The sequence below is a fragment of the Aplidium turbinatum genome, chromosome 11, assembly GCF_918807975.1.
Source record: "Aplidium turbinatum chromosome 11, kaAplTurb1.1, whole genome shotgun sequence".
Lineage (NCBI taxonomy): Eukaryota > Metazoa > Chordata > Ascidiacea > Aplousobranchia > Polyclinidae > Aplidium > Aplidium turbinatum.
The window spans coordinates 22454852-22476407 of record NC_137482.1 but is presented as its reverse complement, the minus strand read 5'-3'; the positions used below and the strand labels follow the sequence as shown (position 1 = coordinate 22476407).

General features: G+C 37.0%; 1 protein-coding gene across 1 annotated transcript in view; it reads right to left on the bottom strand.

Annotated features, from left to right (window-relative positions):
- LOC145780011 (uncharacterized) overlaps positions 1–19676 on the bottom strand; it is a 40576-nt gene extending 20900 nt beyond the window's left edge. Inside the window, exons 1-2 of the mRNA XM_082591713.1 lie at positions 18249–19676; positions 12024–12134 (exon numbers count right to left, since the gene is read on the bottom strand). Coding sequence (XP_082447839.1) covers positions 12024–12134; positions 18249–19656 — 1519 coding nt within the window. The 5' untranslated portion in view covers positions 19657–19676. The remainder of the gene's footprint in view (positions 1–12023; positions 12135–18248) is intronic.
- Between the last annotated feature and the right edge of the window lie 1880 nt (positions 19677–21556).

Genomic DNA, 21556 nt, shown 5'->3' with positions numbered 1-21556 from the left:
TTCCGACAGCTCTTTTGCTTCCTTAACTGCTCTGCCAGCAACACATGAGAGGCCAAAGAGTGTATTTTTGCTTGAATTATATGAACACTTTACATTGCAAGTTCTAAGTGAAACTGTCCAAAAGTTTTTTCACCCGTATCTGGGCCGAACTCTCCGAATTGAATTGTTACTTTTAAGTTTCTTGACGTCTGGAGAAGAAAAATTACCGCAACGATGATAGAACTTTGTCTTAGAATATTTAGCTTTCTCTGTTTTTTAATTAACATTTTTCTGCAGTGCAGTAACATTTGAACCAAGTTCAAGTCTGCTTCACTGTTTGATGTTGATTCAATCTTTTTAAACATTAGATAAATCGTACAAAGCGTCGTGTTGAGGAAAAACAACCAACAGATCATCCCAGACAACAAAATGCGTCATTTTTACATTGATTCAACATATGGGCTTGACGGCTTGTAAGGGTTCAATTTTAAAAAGAAAACTGATTTGTGTAAATGTCAAGCCCATGAATACAGTTTAAACGTGCTGCAAACTATTGTAAACTCCTGTTTGTGAACCTGTACATCATGCCATACATTGAGGTAACAAGTGAATAATAACAATCGCGTTCTTAAAACACTATGAATTTGAAACGTAATGTTACTACATTCTATTGCCTACACCACAAACCTTTTCATTTCATACCAAAATTTTTCTCTTTCATACCTTCAGCCCTAAATCTAAAAAAGCGTTTTTTTCGAAAGTTCAGAACTGCTACAGGCCAATGGTACTTAATAAGTCAAGTGAGTTTTTCAAATTTACGTCAATTCAATATTTTTTACAAAAACAAAATATCACACACTTTTCAAAACATTAAATGGAATCCTATGATAGTGGGTAGACCTGGAAATTTATTTACACCCACGTTGAGAACCACTGGTTTAGTAAAAGTGTAGCTTGTTATATTTAATGACTCGATGCAGTAGATTTGCAGGCTGTAGATCCGTGATCAACACCGGATGAGTATGCGGCTGTGTGCTTGGCAAAATACGTAAAGACATGCCGGAAGGTGGACACGAAGACTGACTTCCTTGCCTTCCTGTCCACTTGATCTAAAACAGGTGTGTCCAAAGTCCGGTTCGCGATACATTTTTGTATGGCCCGCGCCTGTTGTTGCGCAATATGTTGATTTTGGCCCGAAGACAAACAGAAATCATACAAATTCAACTTACACTATTTTTAAAAATGTGAGGGTGGCCGGATTCACCTCCAAACGCCACAATCGCCTTCACACCCTGCCTCCACGTCGATCTGTCTAACGCGTCCTCTCTTGTCAAGCCGACATCGCTGCTTTCCTCTTCAACTTGCCTTTTCCACGTATTCTTGGGTCTTCCTTGATTCCTACGACCATCCACCTTGCTTCCTACGACCATCCATTCGCAACTTCAGCGCTCTTCTCAAAACATCATCTTCATCCCTTCTCAAAACATCCCCATACCACCTCACTCCATTCGCCTTCGCCAACTTATCAACATTCTTTCAACTCAGGCAAGATTAAAAGTTCTTCGGTATTCCTTTTGTCCATCAAAAACAAATTTCCAGGAAATGCGAAAGCTTGCATGAACTTGAACAGGAACCGCTCGAGAATAAAGCTGAGCGACTCCCACCTCCGTGATACTTTACGCTTGTCTACCATTAGCCTCGAAGTCGCACCAGACGTGATCTGGGTATAGAAATCAAGACGTCAGCTTCATCCTTGGCACCAACACAGCTCTGTTTTACAAAGTTTCTGGATGTGTTAATTTCTGATGGAAAATCCGATGGGCTAACTTATAGCAGCCTAACTAACCATATCCCGTGATATGTATACAACGAAATAATACTTAAACCTGCATATTGGTTTGTTGTATGAAAATGACACCAAATAAAACAATATTGCTATATATGCATCTTTCTTTACAAAACGGTTGATCCGCGGGCACATCCGCATTATCAAATCTGGCCCGCCTGGGAACAAGTTTGGACACCCGTGAACTAAAACTTCAACCACAAGGCGTAAGCCTGGATACTATAGCAAACAACTGAGAGCGTAAAAGCATCAAAAACCAAGATTTAAAAATTTGTATTGAAACAAATTCTTAAATGTTTATTTGACAGGTTTCGATGTATTCTTGGGCACTTACGATGTCACTAACATGCTTGCAACAAAATCTGTTCTGCAAATCAGCTCAGAAAAGCAAACTATTTTATGTATTCCAAAACAAAACTTCGTTCCTAAACTTTTCATCAAATTTTCCTATAATTCAACTGATGATCCACTGGGATGCACGGTGTGACAAAACATTTTAAATAAAGTAAAGTAATTTTAAATAAAGTTTACTTTATTTTATGTATAACAATATTTGGATAAATTAAATGATATGAGATGTTCTACTGGTGCAAATTAAGCTAAACTATCACAAGATGTATACAGTGACAATCTGCTTTTATTCCGACGTTTCGTCAATCAGACACGACTGACTTCTTCAGGGGGCTAGACGACGAAACGTCGGAATAAAAGCAGATTGTCACTGTATACATCTTGTGATAGTTTAGCTTAATTTGCACCAGTAGAACATCTCATATCATTTAATTTAATGCCTGGTGAACAGCCTCATTCAATTTTCAATATTTGGATACTAGCCTTTTCTGTTGGCCCAATTTGGCTAACAGTCGAGATTGTTGGCCCTACCATGACCATCAGTGGTAAGGTTAGTCAGCTATGAGGACTGAAGTGTTGAATAAGTATTGGTCACCATGTTGTAACATTGCACTCTTTACTGTCTGTATCTGCTTTATCTTCTCGCAGTTCTAGCTAGCCATGCACCTTATCAGTTGAACTGTTTCCTAATATGTTCCATACAAACTTTCAGCTAACCATAAGTGGAGCATGTGACTAAAAAGTCGATAAGAGGTTATCAAAAACTTAATAACCTCTCATTTCGAAAAAAACTACTTTTTTTCTATGAGCTCTATAAAAAAACGTCCAGAATAATTGAATCGATATAACATTTCAAGTTTACAACTTTAACGAGTAAGGCGGCAAGCTAATGACAATTTCACTAAGTGGCTTTTCAAAGGTAGTAGTAACTAAAAGATCATGTTTGAAAGGAATGCTATAGTGGTTTTACACGTTATTATTTGTGTTGTGGGAAACTTAAGTCGCTCAAAGTGTGGCTGTGGCTTATCCGATCAACACTAAATAAAGGCAGTGAACATGTAACGTAATTGACAATTTTATAACAACAACTCGTAACATAAGACCTTACCAAGGTAAACCATTCACAAAGTGTTGTGATTTCTTAGCACGCCTGTTCAGAAGGATTTAGTTTGATCGAAATGAAACGAAATTCTTCGCCTGGTATTTAATTCGAAGCGAAACAGAACGAAATACAGGCGACAAAGTTTAGTTCTGAACGAAATATCTCACATTTTGAAATATCGTTGTGTTAAAACACTTGTTTTCCTTGCAAATATGAAATATATTTTTTTGAAGATGAAATGAAACGAAAAGTGTTGAAAATGTTCATAAAGTATAATGTGATAGCAATCTACAAACATGGGGATGCTGGGCATTTAGGCCGCTTAAATATGTAGTTCAATTCATTCGGTGAAAGGCGAAATTCGTCAGCAAGATATGTGGTTCGAAACCAAAGCTGTGTAGTCGGGCAAAAAATATACGACTCCAACTCTTCAGCTTATACTGTAACTGGCCGACTCCGACTCTGGACACGTCAAAATCCCTCCGGACGAACCACAGCCTTGTTTGAAACAAAAACTACGACAAAGGGATTTTGCTTCAAAAGGAAGTATCGTTTCTGAATATTTTTACTTCAAACCTTCAATAAGTTTGTGCTCTAATTTGTGTTGCTTTTCTAAAAATAAAGCTTTGGTATGTTGATGACATCAAACAAGCTTGCTATGTTAGGAACACTTTTTATCATTCTTTTGGCTGCACAAAATTAACGTTTAATTTTACTTTACCAAAGCTTCAGGCAGTTTACTGAGATTTATGAGCGACTAATACAAACCTATCTTTGATTGCAAGCTTTAGCTATCCCACAGACTAATTCGTTGGCTAGAGGTAGCACTTTTCAAGAATCAACGTTCATTCAACGTCCCAAAACCTCGGCTTAAGAAATGATCCAAGCAACCGAAAACAAGAGGACCGCAAGGTCTAATCAATCACGTACACACAAGCGCTTTCAAAGGCTTATTTATGCTACAAATTTACTTCAAAGTGCTCAGCTAAACCTGTCAAATCCCTGTTTAATAAAACAACTGTATAATTGGAAACGAAGCGTCGATTTTGAAATCATGCAGAAGTCTCCCTTGAGAAATTTGAGAGACCTATACCGTACATGTTTATGTTGAATAAACGCTTCACGAAAGCCAATGAAAAACGTAAAATTATCTTTTACAAAATTGAGAAAAGCACTTAAGTCTGAAAAGGCGTTTTAATATGCAACTCTCACACAGCAAGAAACTCTAACAAGAAGCATAACTTGATAAAAAACACCTAACTGCTTGCCTTAGCATTAAATTTGGCTATTATAAAATGGTAAGGCTTTTGCTGACATCATTGCACATGTAGGCTACCCTTGCAAATAAGACGGTACTTTGTTCAAAGTAAAGCCTGGGCAATGGGCTTTGACTCTTGGTTCACTGATGGCACTCGGTTTAGCAAATGTACGACGCAGTAAATCTAATACTTCGCTGAACTTCGACAAGACGTCCGAAATCGATTAAGCTGAAGCTCCATTATGCATCGAGTGTAAGCTTTCTGTGGAACAGAGAAAAATCTAATGTCTGATATACACTTTTGCTTCTTCGTTGAGGTTTCGCTCGCACAAAAATGCTCATCATTGCACCAAAATTATTTCCATTACCTGTTACAGTATTTTTAACGCAAAACCTTCACTGCTTCTTCACTTTTTGACAAACGTCACTTATGTTACCCAGCCCAAAGAATTTGTTCTTCCCAGTCTGTCTATCAAACGAACACGGTGAACTGAATAGGTCCGGTCAAAACGATGCGAAACTGCCATCTATGCGTTTCGGTTCGACAAAAATTGTTTTACTGTAGAGAAATAATGGACTAACAAAGACACACCAAAGAGCTTTAACACAAGCTTCAGATTTAAATACTCGTAAAAAAATTAATGAAAAGACGTTAACAAGTAAGTCAACATCGTGAAGCCTAAATTTTGGAATCAAGTGGCTCAGCCTACCATGATTTAAAAGCATTCACCCTGCATTTAGCATGCTACAGTCAAAAGTTCTATCACCAGCTGTTCTTTCTTTAAATCAGGGCTGGGTAACTTACGGTCCGTGGGCCGGATCCGGCCCTCCAAAGAAAATCACCTGGTCTGCAGCCCCTTAACAAGTTTTACCATTATACGGACCGCCTAGTGGGATACTATTTTATAATCGAACCTCTCGTTTTCTCTCATCTTTTATTTTTAATAAATATGATCGTAACACTTGCGTCATTCTGTTTTTCATTGATCATAATGGTGGGCCCACGTGTCTCACTTTGCTGCGTTTTTGTTTCTGTGGTACAACATAATTATAAGAAATCAATTTTTATCTCACTTTGGTAACATGCGTTCTCTCAAAAACGACATTAAATTTTTTAGTACTCATTTTGATGTAGGCCTACAGGTGGATACTGTACAAAAGAAAAGTAGCAAACAGAAGTAAGCTAGTTGAGCTGCAGTAAAGGAGCCAACAAGTTAAAATCAAAGTTTCACGCCGAAGGTCGTCCATCACTGCTAGACTTCTATAAAAAGTATTTTGAATGGAAACAATATCTCAACTTGATTAATCATGCCAAAAAATTGGCAACAAAATTTGCCAGTAGCCTACTTGCTTATAGAAGTGAACGTCTGTTTGTCGTCATAACGAAACTCACCAAAAACCAATTCAGAACAAAACTTAGTAAACTTAGGCTACTAATGAACACTTGCAAGATGTTCTGCTTCTTTCCTCGTGCAACTTATCACCTGAACTTCAGAAACTTTCAAACCAAAAAGCAACATCAAACATTAATGTTATGCTATCAATAAATGTATGTTGTGCTTTCGTTAACAAAGTCAGGACTCTGATTAAAATTCCGTAAATTCGAATATTCAACAATATCATGAACAATGAAGAGAACAAAACTGTAGGTGGTAAATTAGTAACCTAGGTCAGTGCTTCTTAAACAGGTGAATGGTTCACTCCAGGGTAAATAAAATTTTTGCAGGGGTGAACCAACCAAAAGGGGTGAAAAAGGGTGAACCGTCAGAAATAGATGATAGCTTGCGAGCAGGGTGGGTATTCCGGGTGTTCAACCTGTTCAGTGAACAAGTGAGAATTTCCAAAAACAAAATCAATTCTAAGTTTTTCATTTAAATAAATCGACTACTGAACTGTTGTTTTTTGGTGTTTTTTTGCTTATTGTAAGAGTGAAGTTGGCTTGCACTGAGTGTTTAAGTACAAAAATTTTGTGACAGTGTTTTGTGCTTTTGTAGCTTTATATCTCTGGACTCGAGAAATTGTAGATTTGCAATGGTAAAACTTAGCTTGAGTTGTTCGACAAGAAAAGTCGAAACAACCTAAGTAATTTTGTGCTGTTATATATAGACGAGATAGTTTTATCATATCATGAGACAAGGCTGAATGAAATCTGGAGATAGATGATAGGGGTGAACAAAACTAAAACAGTTTAAGAAGCACTGACCTAGGTTACGGCCTACGAAGACCTTGTAAAGTTTGGTTTTTGCCCGCAGTTACAAAAAGGTTACCGACCCCTGCTTTAAATACACTCAACATACAACGGTTGACGCAGTTAATGTCGCTTTCATTGAGTAATTGAGTTATATAAGATAATTAGATTTCAAGGCGGAGTGCGCCGAGGTCAATTATGTCAATTCAAATGTATATTATGTTCTGCAGTTCAACGCTATGCATGCTTCTAAGTCGTCACATTTGTGTTTGTTGAAGTTATTATTGTTGTTCTGGATTTCCTGCTTAGACTTGCCAGAGAAATATAATTTTCTGCTTAGACTAACATATTATTCTCTAACGTAACTATGAGTTTAGAACTTCTGTGAATAAGCGAGACGTTCGCGACTGAATAGGAAGTTTTTAAATAGAGTTTTACAAACTAAAGCAGCGACAATTTAATTTAGTATCCAGCTGGTGCCAAATAATTCTCCGCACCTGACTGACGAAAAATTGAAACAAACAAATAATCTGACTACATGTGGTTCCAAACTCACCAAAATAGAGCCAAAGGCATTGCACAAAAAACTTAAACTCATATCCACTACCAAACACTGAGTATGTTGATATCAGTTAAGAAAATAGCTGACTTGCTACATTGAAACTGCTAGCTGCTAGAGTGCAAGTTAGAGGTTAGTGAATCATTGATTGGGCTACACGCTTTAAGCAAACACTCAGAGATCAAACAAGCCCGCCAGAACTCATGCTTTTTCTGTTGTAAATCAAACAATACTACGCATCGTACCACACATCCTTTTTCTATTGTGAGTTGTTTTACTTGACCTTGTAAAAGGAAATAAAAGTTTTTATAGCTCATTCGCAAAGTCATGCAGCATTGTCAGGGATTTTGAACAAATCAGTGTTGACGTCAAAGCAGCTAAGATGGCTGTACAGTGTTTTTGATAACCTTGACTTAATGGTCAAAATTATTTCCTGAAATGCAGAGTCAACAACCACAAGAATAACTTTTTAAATTAACTCGACACTGATCACAAATTTGTCACAATTTTGCATCTATTTAACGTATTTCATTGTTGCTGTAAAGTTTAGAAACAATTGGACTTACGCCGTGATGGCGATGTTACGACAAAAAAAAACAGCCATTCGCAATTGGCAACGCTGAACAAATCAAAACTTTTTAGCTTAAATGTTTAGTGTTTTTGCGATGTCCAGCCGTGTATCTTGCAGTGTTGAGTGAAGCGTAATTTTTGAGACTCCGACTCAACTACTCCTTCATAAAACCAGACTCCAATCCAGCTCCGAACAGTCTCATTATTTTAGAATCCAGATCCACTCCACAACAAAATTGTGAAGGAATGTTACTCGTTAATGCGTACAATAAAAACAGGTCAAGGGGCATAATTTTTTGTCACCTTCAATTGCACTGAAATGTTTTCAGTGGCACACAATTATAACTTATAAGTAGGACGATTAAACAGATAAACAATGTGAGGGTGCGCATTGTCATGACACGCAATGCGTCTATGAACCACTAAAACAAGGGTGGGCAAACTTGTTCATTAAACGAGCAACTTGCCAAAAACTATAAACACCGGCAAGAAACCAACACACACAATTTTAGTTTTTTGTTTGATTTCCTTATCTGTGAAATTTTGGATGATGTGTTGTTGAAGCTTATGAATTAATTTTACTAAGTGGTTATTTGTTGGGATTGCACGGTGTTTTGGTTTAACAAACTTCATTTTAGAAATTAAAAATTCACAACAGTATGTTTTGCTAAATACAGAAATATTGTACACTTGTCTTTTACACTATAGGAACCTAGGAAGGGCTCCTTTTTCCAAAACTCAACTGCACAGTTGCATCATTTAAATATTTTTAGAACCATATGTCTTCTTGCATTTCAATCAGTTCCATTTCTACTACAGACGCGTTTGTAACAAACGGTTGGCAAACTGGATAACTATATCATAGGCCTACGTCATAACCATATCATAATTCATAATCATGTCATATAACCATATCATAGGCCTAGATCTTGCAATTCATTTTTATATTCTCTCCATAACCGTAGGAGATGAGAAGCAGGGTGGGCGGTGGCTCCTCCACTGAAAAAAAAAAAAAAAACGTCGCGAATTTGTGCAAAAATGTCCAGTTATTTAATTGGGCAAATCAATCTTACCATGATGTTTGACATCTTACCAGTTTACAAACTTTACATGATTGTTATAATTTATGAGATACGAATTGATATTTTCCAACAAACGTAAAATGTTGAAAATTGAATGAGGCTGTTCACCAGGCATTAAATTAAATAATAGGAGATGTTCTACTGGTGCAAATTGAGCTCAACTATCACAAGATGTATACAGTGACAATTTGCTTTTATTCCGACGTTTCGTCAATCAGAATACGTTTCGTCAATCAGAAACGTAAAATGTATTATCATCGATTTTGGAATCTATTGCATGTGGTAGCCTATTGCAATTTGGCAGAATGATAAGTTTCGATTCAACATAATTATGCAAAACGTCGGTGTAAAAGAGCATCATTGGCGAGCAGCAATAAGCTTATTCACTATAGCATGTAGGCTACATTTCTTCACAGGTAGGATTCAAAAGCCTGCTGGGTATCGGTAACCTTATGAGTTTTTTGCTTTTTTTTCTATATTCAGTTATTGATAAAAATCATTTGATAAAATGTCTAGGTATTTGGACAAATCAATTTTCATCATGAGTTTCCAGTATCTACCACTTTATGAACTTGGCAGCTGTGGCCGAGTGGTTAGCGCGTTGGGCTCGCAGTCGAGAGCCTGCGTGTTCGACTCCAGCCACCCGCACTTGCTGCTGTTTCTCTGGGCAAGAAACTTTACGATAATTGCCTCTACCCAGTGATCGATTTCGAGTAATGGGTAGTACCAAATTTAAGTCATAAGTAGAGTAGACAACCGGAAACAGACATTGCAGTCGGCTGCAGCGTGGGTCAGGTGTACGTCGGAAGGCGTACACCGATGCATAGCGCTCAAGTCCGCTTTCCCGCAATGCAGGGTAAAAATATGACAAACAAACAAACAAACAAACTTTGTATAGTGTTGTATTTTGAAGTAAGTTACATTAACATTTTCTTAGAATGTAAAATGTAGCATCATCAACTTTGAAAACTCTTGTATTTGGTATTGCGATTTGGGCTGAAAGTAAAGCTTCGATTCAGTAGCCCCAAAAATTAAATGTAAAAGAATGCAATTGGTAATTAGCAGATGTAAGCTTATTTCAGATATAATTCGTTTGGATACTAACCTACATTTCTTCATCGGTACAAGTTTGAAAGCCCGCTAGGTACTGAAAACATTATAAGGTTTCTGTGTTAGCATTGGAAATCTATCTAATTTTTTTTTGTATTTTTTGTCTATATCTTACTAACGCAGTTAATCATATTCGGGCAAAAATGTCCAGTTATTAACGCAACGATGGTACTGAAAAAACATTGCCTATGATTTCATTGCAATATTGGCCTACATCAAATAATCAAAGTAGTTTTGATTAACGATGCAAGTCTGATGCAAGAAAGATTCAATTTGATGGTTTATTTACGATAATTGGGACAAAGACAGGTGTATGAATGTAGATTAAAGTTAAGTAAGCCTTGTTTATCTAAATTGAACGTTTTGTTGCCTGTGTTTTGGTAAACTTCCATGTTGACTACAGTGGAGTTATTAGACCAGGAATCGGAAACCCATGGCTCGCTAGCCAGATATGGCTCTTCGTGGCAGCATCTAGTTAAGAACGTTTTATCTTAACTTTTCATTACAGTTTAAAGCTGAAAATACGCTCAGAATGCACCAAATTAAACGCATTCTTCTAAAAATTTTGAGACAGATCCCCCAGACCCCCCCGCTGTTTTTCTGATCTTCAGTAAACACGTTGCCCCACTTTCACCACTCTTTACCTGCCACTACATGTTAGTTGTATTAAGTGTTAAAGCATTATAAGGTTCTTACGGAAATGCACTTCTAAAACTGCAGCTTTTATTGCTCCCCTATCTACAAAGGTTCTAGACCTCAATATTAGACTATACACCACCTCAGAGCATCTAAGAGATCGTAAGCAATGTTGCGTTTTTGAAAGTTCATTTGCAAAGACAAAATTTGGGCAAGTTTTGTTCGCCAAAATGTTTTATTCTCCTACGACTGTAATTCTCTCCATTTGTGATCTAAACTTGCCTCTTCAGGAAAGCATTTGTTTTCATTCTGACTGTGGAGAAATGATAGAATGTTTTCGATAATATTTCTCTTTAAACAAACTGTAACTTTGTTTCCGAAACTTAAAATTTGAAATATTGCTATTCAACTAGAAGATCCACAAAAACATGTCGGCGAGCCGTAGATGGCCCACCGTTAAACTAAAACAACTCACAATGTTTCTGCTCGATAGTTTTGCTTTTACTTTTCTATTCATCAAATTAATCTAGTAGCTATTGCTATATAACTGAAGGAGGAAACAATCAGGACAAACATCCACACTTTAGCACGATCACACTGGTGTAAGACTCCAGTAGCCTACTATATAATTATGTTGCTGTACAAAAAAATTAAAAAATTTGATCTAGCTGCTTTAAGGTAGTGGATTTTGACTGCTTTGCTAAAAAGTTTCTAAAAAGTTTTTGAAAGTTCATTTGCAAAGACAAAATTTGGGCAAGTTTTGTTCGCCAAAATGTTTTATTCTCCTACGACTGTAATTCTCTCCATTTGTGATCTAAACTTGCCTCTTCAGGAAAGCATTTGTTTTCATTCTGACTGTGGAGAAATGATAGAATGTTTTCGATAATATTTCTCTTTAAACAAACTGTAACTTTGTTTCCGAAACTTAAAATTTGAAATATTGCTATTCAACTAGATTACTAGAAGATCCACAAAAACATGTCGGCGAGCCGTAGATGGCCCACCGTTAAACTAAAACAACTCACAATGTTTCTGCTCGATAGTTTTGCTTTTACTTTTCTATTCATCAAATTAATCTAGTAGCTATTGCTATATAACTGAAGGAGGAAACAATCAGGACAAACATCCACACTTTAGCACGATCACACTGGTGTAAGACTCCAGTAGCCTACTATATAATTATGTTGCTGTACAAAAAAATTAAAAAATTTGATCTAGCTGCTTTAAGGTAGTGGATTTTGACTGCTTTGCTAAAAAGTTTCAACACTCAAGTAATTTAAACAAAATGCAGCCAAAAAAACTAAAAGATATAAACAAGACAACATTTTCTGTAGAAGATTACCTTCCTCAGTATTGCTTGAGAAGTGATGAGATTTCACTGCAGTGGATTGCTTGTGGACGGATTGCAATGATACAGAAGCGTTTGAAACGTACAAAGATTTCTTTGGTGTTTCTTCAAACAATTATAGAAAATAATAATATATTTTAATACAAGCCTACGTTTCTTGAATTGTTTTCGAATTGACTTGTAAAAAAAAACGTTTGAAAAAAAAGCAACGTATTTTCAGATGCAATTTTTTTGCTGAACTGGAGTACGAATCCAAAGCAATAAACGCAAATAAAAACATGATTATTATTATTATTATTATTATTATTATGAGGATTAGACCTATAGCTGAATTCAATGGCAAAGTCACATTTTAGGTTTTTGTATCAAAACATTTTCATAAGCTAAATTCTTACGAAAAAAATCAGTTTTTAGTCGCTAGCGCTTGTAGAAATGTAAATAAGGTTATTTCCAATGTTTCGGCGCTCTCCAAACTTTCTCCGGTTTGTGCAAACACGGACAAAGTGTGATTGCTGCTTGCTGGTAATCCAATTGCTCGACTACGCCTGGGCAGACCGAAGCCGGACAAAATCTAATTCTGACGTGCAACCCAAACTGGTTATCCAGAAAGACGGTAACGCAACATATCATCACTCGATATTCATCATGACGAGTTTTCATTATCAGTTCATTTTACCATAATACTTTTAAACAGTTTTTAGTAAAATTTGTCAACATACTTCCACAATCGGACAATTTTAGACTCAAAGTGAGCATAGGCGAGTAAGAAGTGACATTGGACCCGGACATTTTTGATAACAACCATTTTTTGGTTGCAGGAGGCTTGTCTGGTAGTCAGACCGACGATTCCAAAATTCGGCAAAAATCGGACTTGGGGAACTGCCCCAAAACCGCATTTTAAATTTTCATAGCGCGCCATCTAGCGGTTGTAAATAGTTGCTCTAAGTAAAATACAACTTAGGAAGCATATACACGTAATTAACACTCACAAAAAGATATGTGTATTAAAACTTTTTAAAAAAGGTTGTGATCATGAGTGTAGGCAGGGAAGGGGCACTTACCTCCCCCCCCCTAGGATTATGACTTTACATGTAATTTGCTCGCGAGAGTGCTATTTTCAAAAATTGGATTCGCCTTCCACGCAAACAGTTTCTCATAAGGTTTTCAACCAACTCTACTTCAGTTTTTTGATTTCTCTAAATAGTTTTGCGCTGGAGGCGCAACAACCACTTACATCATTCGTTAATAGTAATTTTTTTCACAATTTTTACACTTCACCACTCAAATGTTACTTTAAATTTTTCTTACCTATGTTGCAGCTTACAAGATGAATTTGACTTCAAAAATTGTGCCCTCCCAACCCCCGCTTCTCCCCCACCCCTGCATTTTTTCTGCCGACGCCCATGTTTGTGGCGTATTTGGCCATTTATTACAGTTTAATTATTTTCACGCAATTATAATTGCAAACGTTAAAATGTAATTCAATGTAGGCTATATGGCACTGCAGCAACATTAGCAACTGAAACAAATGGGGATACGGCGTTGGCAGATGTAGAATCAACGTATAATAGAAAGATAAACATCAGCGATTTGAGCAATTAATGCTTATCTAGAGACCGTTTAATGTCGTTTATTCAGTAGTATTGCTTTGCCTCAACAGAAAAAGCAGCGTATATTTAATATATGCGTTCTCTTTCATTTACAAATCGTTCATTGCAAAAAATATTTTACTTGCAGAAACTACCACAGTAACAATTTGAGGTCCCGTTCTGGGGATGCAACTATTTTTATGAAAGTAAACATACTTCTACACTCACAGCTCTTGGGTATCTTGAACTTCACAAGCACAGTGAATACTGCATTTAAAGCATTTCTTGGAGCAACCACAAGATGTGCATAAACGTTTAGCGCTCCTGCAATTGCACCTAACTTCTTTCAAAAAAGTTTTGGGTGCACATTTATTATATCTGTCATTATTGGGACCAGACCAGAAGCTGTTTCCTTGCATCCATAAAAAGTAAGATTCAGCACAGTTTTCAAATGACGCCATGTTGACACTTGATGATACACACAAAGGCTGTGAAAGTAGCATGCTCTACTTGTTGGAGGCGTTCTTTCAACTGATATATATTTTAGGGATACAGCGTAATGGTAGCGCAATAAATTCAAAGTATTAATGGAAAACACTTGCTGGTACAGAATTTGGGAGAATTCTTCTCCAATTCTGGAAATGTCTTTTCTTTTAAAGCTTCCTTATTTCCGAAGGCGGCACATTTACGTTGCACTTTGTCCAGACCTTTCAAGATTTTAAAAACTTTTACTTTTCCCATTTCGTAAGAGCAGGATGTTGTATCACATCCAGAGTACGCGTGGCAAAATAGCAACGATGGGCACATATTTTCGCCGAGAGCATGCTGAGCTCGACGAATGGAAATTTTCGCGTTAGACGTTTTCATATAAATGCTGTTTTCACAACATGGTGAGTGATAAAGAAAAAGGATGAGTATATCAGTATCGTCAGCCATCACAGTTACTTGACCATAGGTTTCATGTTCTTCCAGCACCTTTCGGACGATAGCAACATTAGCGTCTCTTTCTCCTTCGGCCTTGTCCAATGTCCACAGTAATAAGATTATTGTAGAGTAAGTTTATAATTTTTTGCTTGTTACGTCAATTTGATAAAAACGCAGGTTTATTTGCCGGGATGGGTGTGTCCAAGCGAATTGCTACGTCGGGACAAGATGCGGTCAGTTTTATGCGCTTTTGCTCTGCTCCTTTGGTTGTTTTAATATCACAATTGTCAAAAACAACGCTGATATTGGTATTTTCCCCACGTAGAAGATATTGAATGAACATTTCAAGCAAATTTGTTATATTCCCAACTTTTGGCCAGGGAAGTCGATGAATGAGAGCACAGCCATCAAATATAATCGAAATACATGATAATCGAGAATTAGTGCACAAAATATCCTGATTTTGCAAGATCATGTACTTGAACAATGCAGATGTCTGAGCTTTCTGCATACTTCCGTCATCTGAGAAGAGTAATAGTGGAACATTGGTAAGTTCATACGAAAATTTGTCCGGTTCCAGTGACCCCTGCAAACAGACTATAGACAGTAATCTGTGAAAGATTTCGGTGGATGACATGTGTAGGCTATCTCTTATCTCCACATTTTAAGGCTTTTTGCATCACAGCAAAGGTAGCCTACTTGCTTGGTCAGATCTTTTTAGCGCAATCTCTTTCAGTTTCTTTCCACACATTTTGCAAATAATATCGCTACCAATAATAATTAAGGCGTTATCCATATTTACTCGAGTATCAGCAATAATGCTCTGTTGAAACGTTGCAGCCTACAAATCTTCTCCATCATTTTTGGCAAAGATTTCGATGCATACATAGTTTTCCATAAATCATCTTAACCACTTCTTTCTATCAGTTTGCACCCTGCTCCGAGAAAGGACATCAGTTGATGAAAACCACCATGTTGTAAGTGAACATTTTTTTGTCCTGTTTAATTTTGAATGCTCTGAAGTAGAGGGGTTGGTCAAACGTTAGCGGTGCACAACGTACGCTCATTTTTCTCGCTTGGTCTTGAAAGAATATCATTGCACTGTAAACAGCATCATCTGTTCATAGGATTAAATGATACTAGCGAATCCTTAAACTTACCTTTAACTACATTAGCCATGAACCCTTGCCATTGTACTGGCTTAGAATTGAATATGTTTGAACACAGCCATAGAGTGTCAAGCAATTCATGGTGCGAAAATAACACTGGAGAGGCATTCAGCTGCTTGATTCGTACGTCTTTCCAATTACCTGTCTTTGCAGCAGTATACTACTTGACTAAATTGCCAAAATTTCGTGATTCCAGTAGTTCAGTTGCACTGACTTGTCGTTTTTCAATAACTAGTGGTCGAGTTGCCATGCTCGGTGTTTGACAATTTATAATGCCCATCACATGCGTTGTATCATGAGTTCATGACCTGTCAGAGTATCTTCGTTAAAATCAAAGTTATCTGCTTCCCACTGACAGAAAGAGCCGGGATGACTTGTAGAGTCCATTACCTCATCCGTATTGTCACCATTCGCTTGGCTTACTGTAGCTGATCGTTTAAACGCTATACTAGCAAAAAACTTGACCATAACTAGCACAAATACCAATTAAAAGGGATGTTCCAATGGCTACCTATGTAACGACTTATTTTTTCAGATAAGTATTTTTGTGCAACTTTGGCGATGATGCAATGGATTTGATGACTTGGCTGGTATGATGTTATAGTTGTTATCCAGCTCCTTAATCATGTCTTTTCTGAACTCTTTTTTTTGTGGAAGTTGAAGGTATAAATCATTACCAAATTTTATGTGCCGCAATTTTTTATGTTCGTCAGATACGTCGTAACAGGTTATAGGCGAATTCTTCGTAAACAATTCTTCGTAAAGCAATTCTTCGTAAGCAATTCTTCGTAAAACAATTGTTCGTAAACAGTTGTTGGTGAAATGAAATCCGTAAAAGAATTTTTCGTAAAGCATTTCTTCGTATACATCAAATCTCCATTGTATGCACGAATAAATGCTTTGGGAAGAATTGTTTTACAAAGAATTACCTTTACGAAGAATTGTTTTACGAAAAATTGCTTACGAAGAATTGCTTACGAAGAACTGTTTACGAAGAAAACGTCGGACACCGTCGTAACAGACGAAATTACATTTTCCGAAATCAATCTTAGTTAATTAGCATTTTGTAGAATTTTGCAACCACTACACTGTGGGATGGCACAATGGGTAAGGCGTTGGCTTTCCAATTATGCAATCCTGGTTCGACTCCCAGCTTCAGCTGGTTGTTGAAAACACCGCTCACCTCTACCCAGGGTGTAATAAATTGGGTGGGCATAATTGCTGCAGGAAAGGCGGCCGAGAGAAAGGAACTGGTCACCCTACTCTCCTCAGTGCAGAAGGCTTATAGCACATCGAGAATTTTATCTTCTCATACCCAACACTTGAATCAAGAATGTGACCACCTTTTTACACTATCATTGGAGACGATTCAACGTCGCCAGACGTTAAATCAACGTAAAATAGCAAATTTTGCTGAAGGGTAATTCTAGACACTATGTTAATCATCTTTGTTTCACTTGAAATTCGTGAATTAGCACGACAGAAAATACATATGTTTTTCTTCCGCTAGATGGCGCGCCGATCAATAATTGCCCCAGTCAAAAAGGCCTTTCCCCAAGTCCGAATTTTGCCGAATTTTAGATTTGGGGTGTCAAACAGGTAACTTATCTTTTTTATGAAGAAAAATGGTTGTTATCAAAAATGTCCGGGTCCGGCTATTTTGATGTCATTTCTTACTCGCCTAAGCAGCGATTTAACAGAGCAACATTCTGGGGCCAGACATTGTTAGATTATGTGACGTAATAATCTACGTGTTTGAACGATAATGCAGCCTAAGCTGTGGTTGGCTAACCCAACGGTTTTTTATGGCATTTCTGGTCTAGTTCAAGCTGGGATTTATAATGACGGGATGACTATCTCGGCTGCTGCCATATATTTTTTTAATTTTTAGAAGAAATATTTTTTGGCGTTTTTAGAGTAATGGTCGCTCAAAGCTTGTCTGTTTGAAACTTACCTGAAGAAGTTTAAAGTTACACAGGATTGAGTTAAAGCAATTCGTAGTTGTTGTGTCTGTGCAATAAGAATGTGAATTTATGTACAAAATCTCAATTGACTAGAACTTAGGCTACATGTTTAAAAAATTTATTATTATGTATTTAAGAACAGAAAAAATTGCGAAACTTGATATACACCTCAGGAATATGAAGTTTCATGTTGTAGGCTATGTGTTGAAGCAGGTCATTATTCTTCAGGTAGCCTAATATATTTTATGCGCAGAAAAAGTAAAATGTGCAAAAATTATGATAGGTTGATAAGTAAATAATCAAAGTACTTTAGAATAGTTGTTTAGGGGAAGTGTTGAGTGACCACTACTTTAAAAATGTCAATATAATTTTTTTCCAAACATTTAAAAAACATCTGACTACACTTTTGGCTCCCTTTGTCAGATATCGCAGCCGAGTTGGCAATTCCCTACTTCTATGAATCCTTAAGTTCAAGTTACAACTACTTAATTACTGAAAATGCCACCTTGATTCTTGAGTATAGTTATTATATGCAACTGAGGTTTTCATTTATAATTAGGTTATAAATTTTACCTTGGTTAACCACTGAAGTAGTTTCTTTGCAAATTCTTCCGCTTGCTGTTGATTCTTCAAAAGGTGAAAGGTCTTGATTAGTGTTGCCCTTGCTTTGTGCATTTGTGAAAAATGGTGACAACTTACAACTTTGAGAAGGTGTTGCCAATTCAAACTTTTTAAAATACGGTTCTGAGATTACACTTTCTAAAACAAAATCTGTGTTTGTTTGATTGTGCTCAGCTTTTGATTTCGTAAAACTGCGGTCCAGTCCGGTTATATTTCCCCTTTCAATGAGGTGGGACGAACTCTGCGTAGAGTTTTTGGGCTGCAGCAGATGTGCTGATGTCATTGTCAAATGGCACTGTGCGTTGTTTACAAGTTGATTTGATGAGGCGTGCGAATGTGCAACACTAGTAGGGGCACTGTACTCCTTGTGCGTTGTCCTATCGCTGGATGTAATCGTAGAATCAAATGCCGGGTTTTTCTGCTTTGCTAGTAGCTGTGGAGGATTTTTGCTTTCCAGCACAACGGATTCTTGTGACAAAGGAGTCATTATTACAAGTGCGACGTTGCCTGCTGATATTGTGCAATTTTGTTTCAACTTTTCTTTCGTACTTTTTTCATCTTCATTTTTGTCAAACCGGCTTGGAGAAGCTCTACAACCTTGCTTAGTTTGTCTAAGTTTAATTCGCGAACCATCGGTCACATTTACCAATATTTTTGTGTCCAATACTTCGACTTGGCTTTTCGGTTTCTTGCTACGTCCGGTTTCGTCAAACGCAGAACATTCTTGTGTTTCATTCTTTGCTATGGGAATGTCTTCTCGGACAACATTATCAAACTTCCTCCTACCTTCTGTAGATACGAGGACCGTATCTTCACTTTGGAAACATTTTATTACCCTTTGCACAGGTGATAGGTCATTTTCAACCTTATCTCTAACTTCCACACTTTTGGAAAATTCTTCATTGATTATCTCATTTTCAGTTGTTTCTGTTAAATTACATCTCTTTCTGTCCCTCCTTCTTGGTGAGCTTTGCAATAGAGGTACAACAACTCCATTATCTTTGGTGCTACTTACAAGTTCACTCTTAGATTCTCCACTTTGTCGGGTTTCAAACTTTTTTGTAAAGTTCTCAGCAGCAAAAGAGCTCTTCGATTTAATTTTACGAGACTTGCCAACAATTTTTCCATTATCTTTTTCTTCCGACTTAGACATCGGTCGTTCCACATATTCCTTTCCACATTTTCTCCACTCGTTTGAACCAATCTCAGCTCTCGGGAGTTTGTTCGGTTTTGACCTTAATATGACAACACTACCTCGATCAGTATTCGTCCGTTCTTGTCTTATTTGAATGCTAGCTGCTCTGTTGCTGCCTCTGAGTGGTGATTTTGAACGTTTTGGGGAACAACAACAGAGAAACATTTTTACTTGTGCAAGCCTAAATCAGTTTTATTTTTATTCTTCAGATACAGATGGTGCTGCGTTGAAATGATCGCTTTTATCAGTGAAAACCAATTGCGTTTTTACTCTTCATAGTAAGTGGCTGGATGTAGCAAAGTGTATGTGCAATTTGCACATCGTTTTTTCACATAACTTTTAGGACTCAAAACGCACACATCAGTAGCCTACATAGCTACAGTAGGCTACCAATCTGTAGCTGATAAAGATCTGTTAAACGATATCTTCTGACAGCCATCCCGTGAAGACAGTGTACCGTACTTCATTTCTGAGACTTGTAGAAGGTCTGATGTCATGTTTTTATCTTTTCCACTTAAGTGATGGTTATTTATAGCCAGTGTTAAATATCCACAAAGAGCATTTCTACTACTCATTCTGATACAAGCTATAATCACAAACTTGATAAAGCACCACTTTAGAGCTAGCACTTAGTCGTCTAATGCAATTGGGAATTCTTAATTGCCAATTTCTTAATTAGGCTTCGATATACAGTAATGCTAGAGACGTGTCATGTATGTAATACCACATGCATGTAAGCATGCAGCCTTTCCTTTTGCGGAAGCATACAAGTAGGTTGAGTGAACACTGGACTATCACAAGGTTGAAGTCAATGATGCGTTAACCACTGAATTTGCTTCCACTTCCGTTTTCAGTTTATTGTTACGGCTTCCGCTTTTACACCAATTTTTGCGTCACCGACAGTATTAAACTTGCATAACGTTGTTATTACATCATTGAGTATGAGTAGCCTATCATTCAAGAAGTGATAATAGGCTTATCACTGGTCGACATGATTTTTATTTTTTGGATAAAAATATCACTGTTGGGATAAGTTTCCAGCAGTGCTGATTACGAATATGAAGTCGCTTTTTCTCTATCACGTCCGGATTTTACAATTTGTGATTTAAAGTTTTCCCATTAGGGCCTGCTTTATGAAACCTTTCTTATTATTGCGTGATGGTTTTCATTGTCGTAGTTGAATCACTTTGTTGTGCTGTCATAATAAGTTAATTGTGACATCATTGAAGAGCACAACTTTCAATGACTAAACTAGCTCTTAGGCTTATTCTTGCAATTACTATTGTCATAGTCTCAACATTCTGTAAGTCGAAGAGATAAATCTCCATCAGCCAGCCATTTGACAGAATTCTCAAACGATGACCATGATGATGATCAGCATCCGCAACGGTTCAGTCAAGCAGGTAAACGATCTTGTCAGAAATTTAGATCATCAAAAGAGTCTGCTCTTATTCTCTGATCCAGATTGAAGAAAAATTGTGTGCTCAAAATTGATAGCACGTTTGCTTGGTATAAACATTCTGAAAGTGGACTTATTTGCTTTTTTTCTTCGGAGCACTCTTTAGTTTATTGTGTGGACGTAAAGGGTCTTATATAGAAGTTAGGAATAGTGCATCATCCATACATCAAAATTATGCGTGAAAGCTGTTTTATTGCACAATGGAACGTTTTTGCTTTTATCTATTTAGCTTACTTGGCTTGCATGAAAGGGTTGGATGAAAACATGTGTCTTTTGCTTTGGAAGCTACAATATAGCACTCACGCATGGGAGATTTGTGTGGATTTTAAAGTCTTATGTTACTGAATCATCGATCTGGATTTGCAAAGTTTTGTGTGCGAATGGAACAATAGCAACAGAAGCAATCATTGGATGAAGCGTGAACGGCGGTCAAGGAAGGTTTTTACATCAAAATTATTTACAGATATATTTGCTTATTGCAATATAAGCAATTTGACATACCTGTTCATGTTTGTCTGCTCACATTTCTAAGATAAGAAAGAGGAAAACCGACTTGAATTCACGACAAATATGTATGTTGCACTCCACTGTTGTTTTTGTGAATGC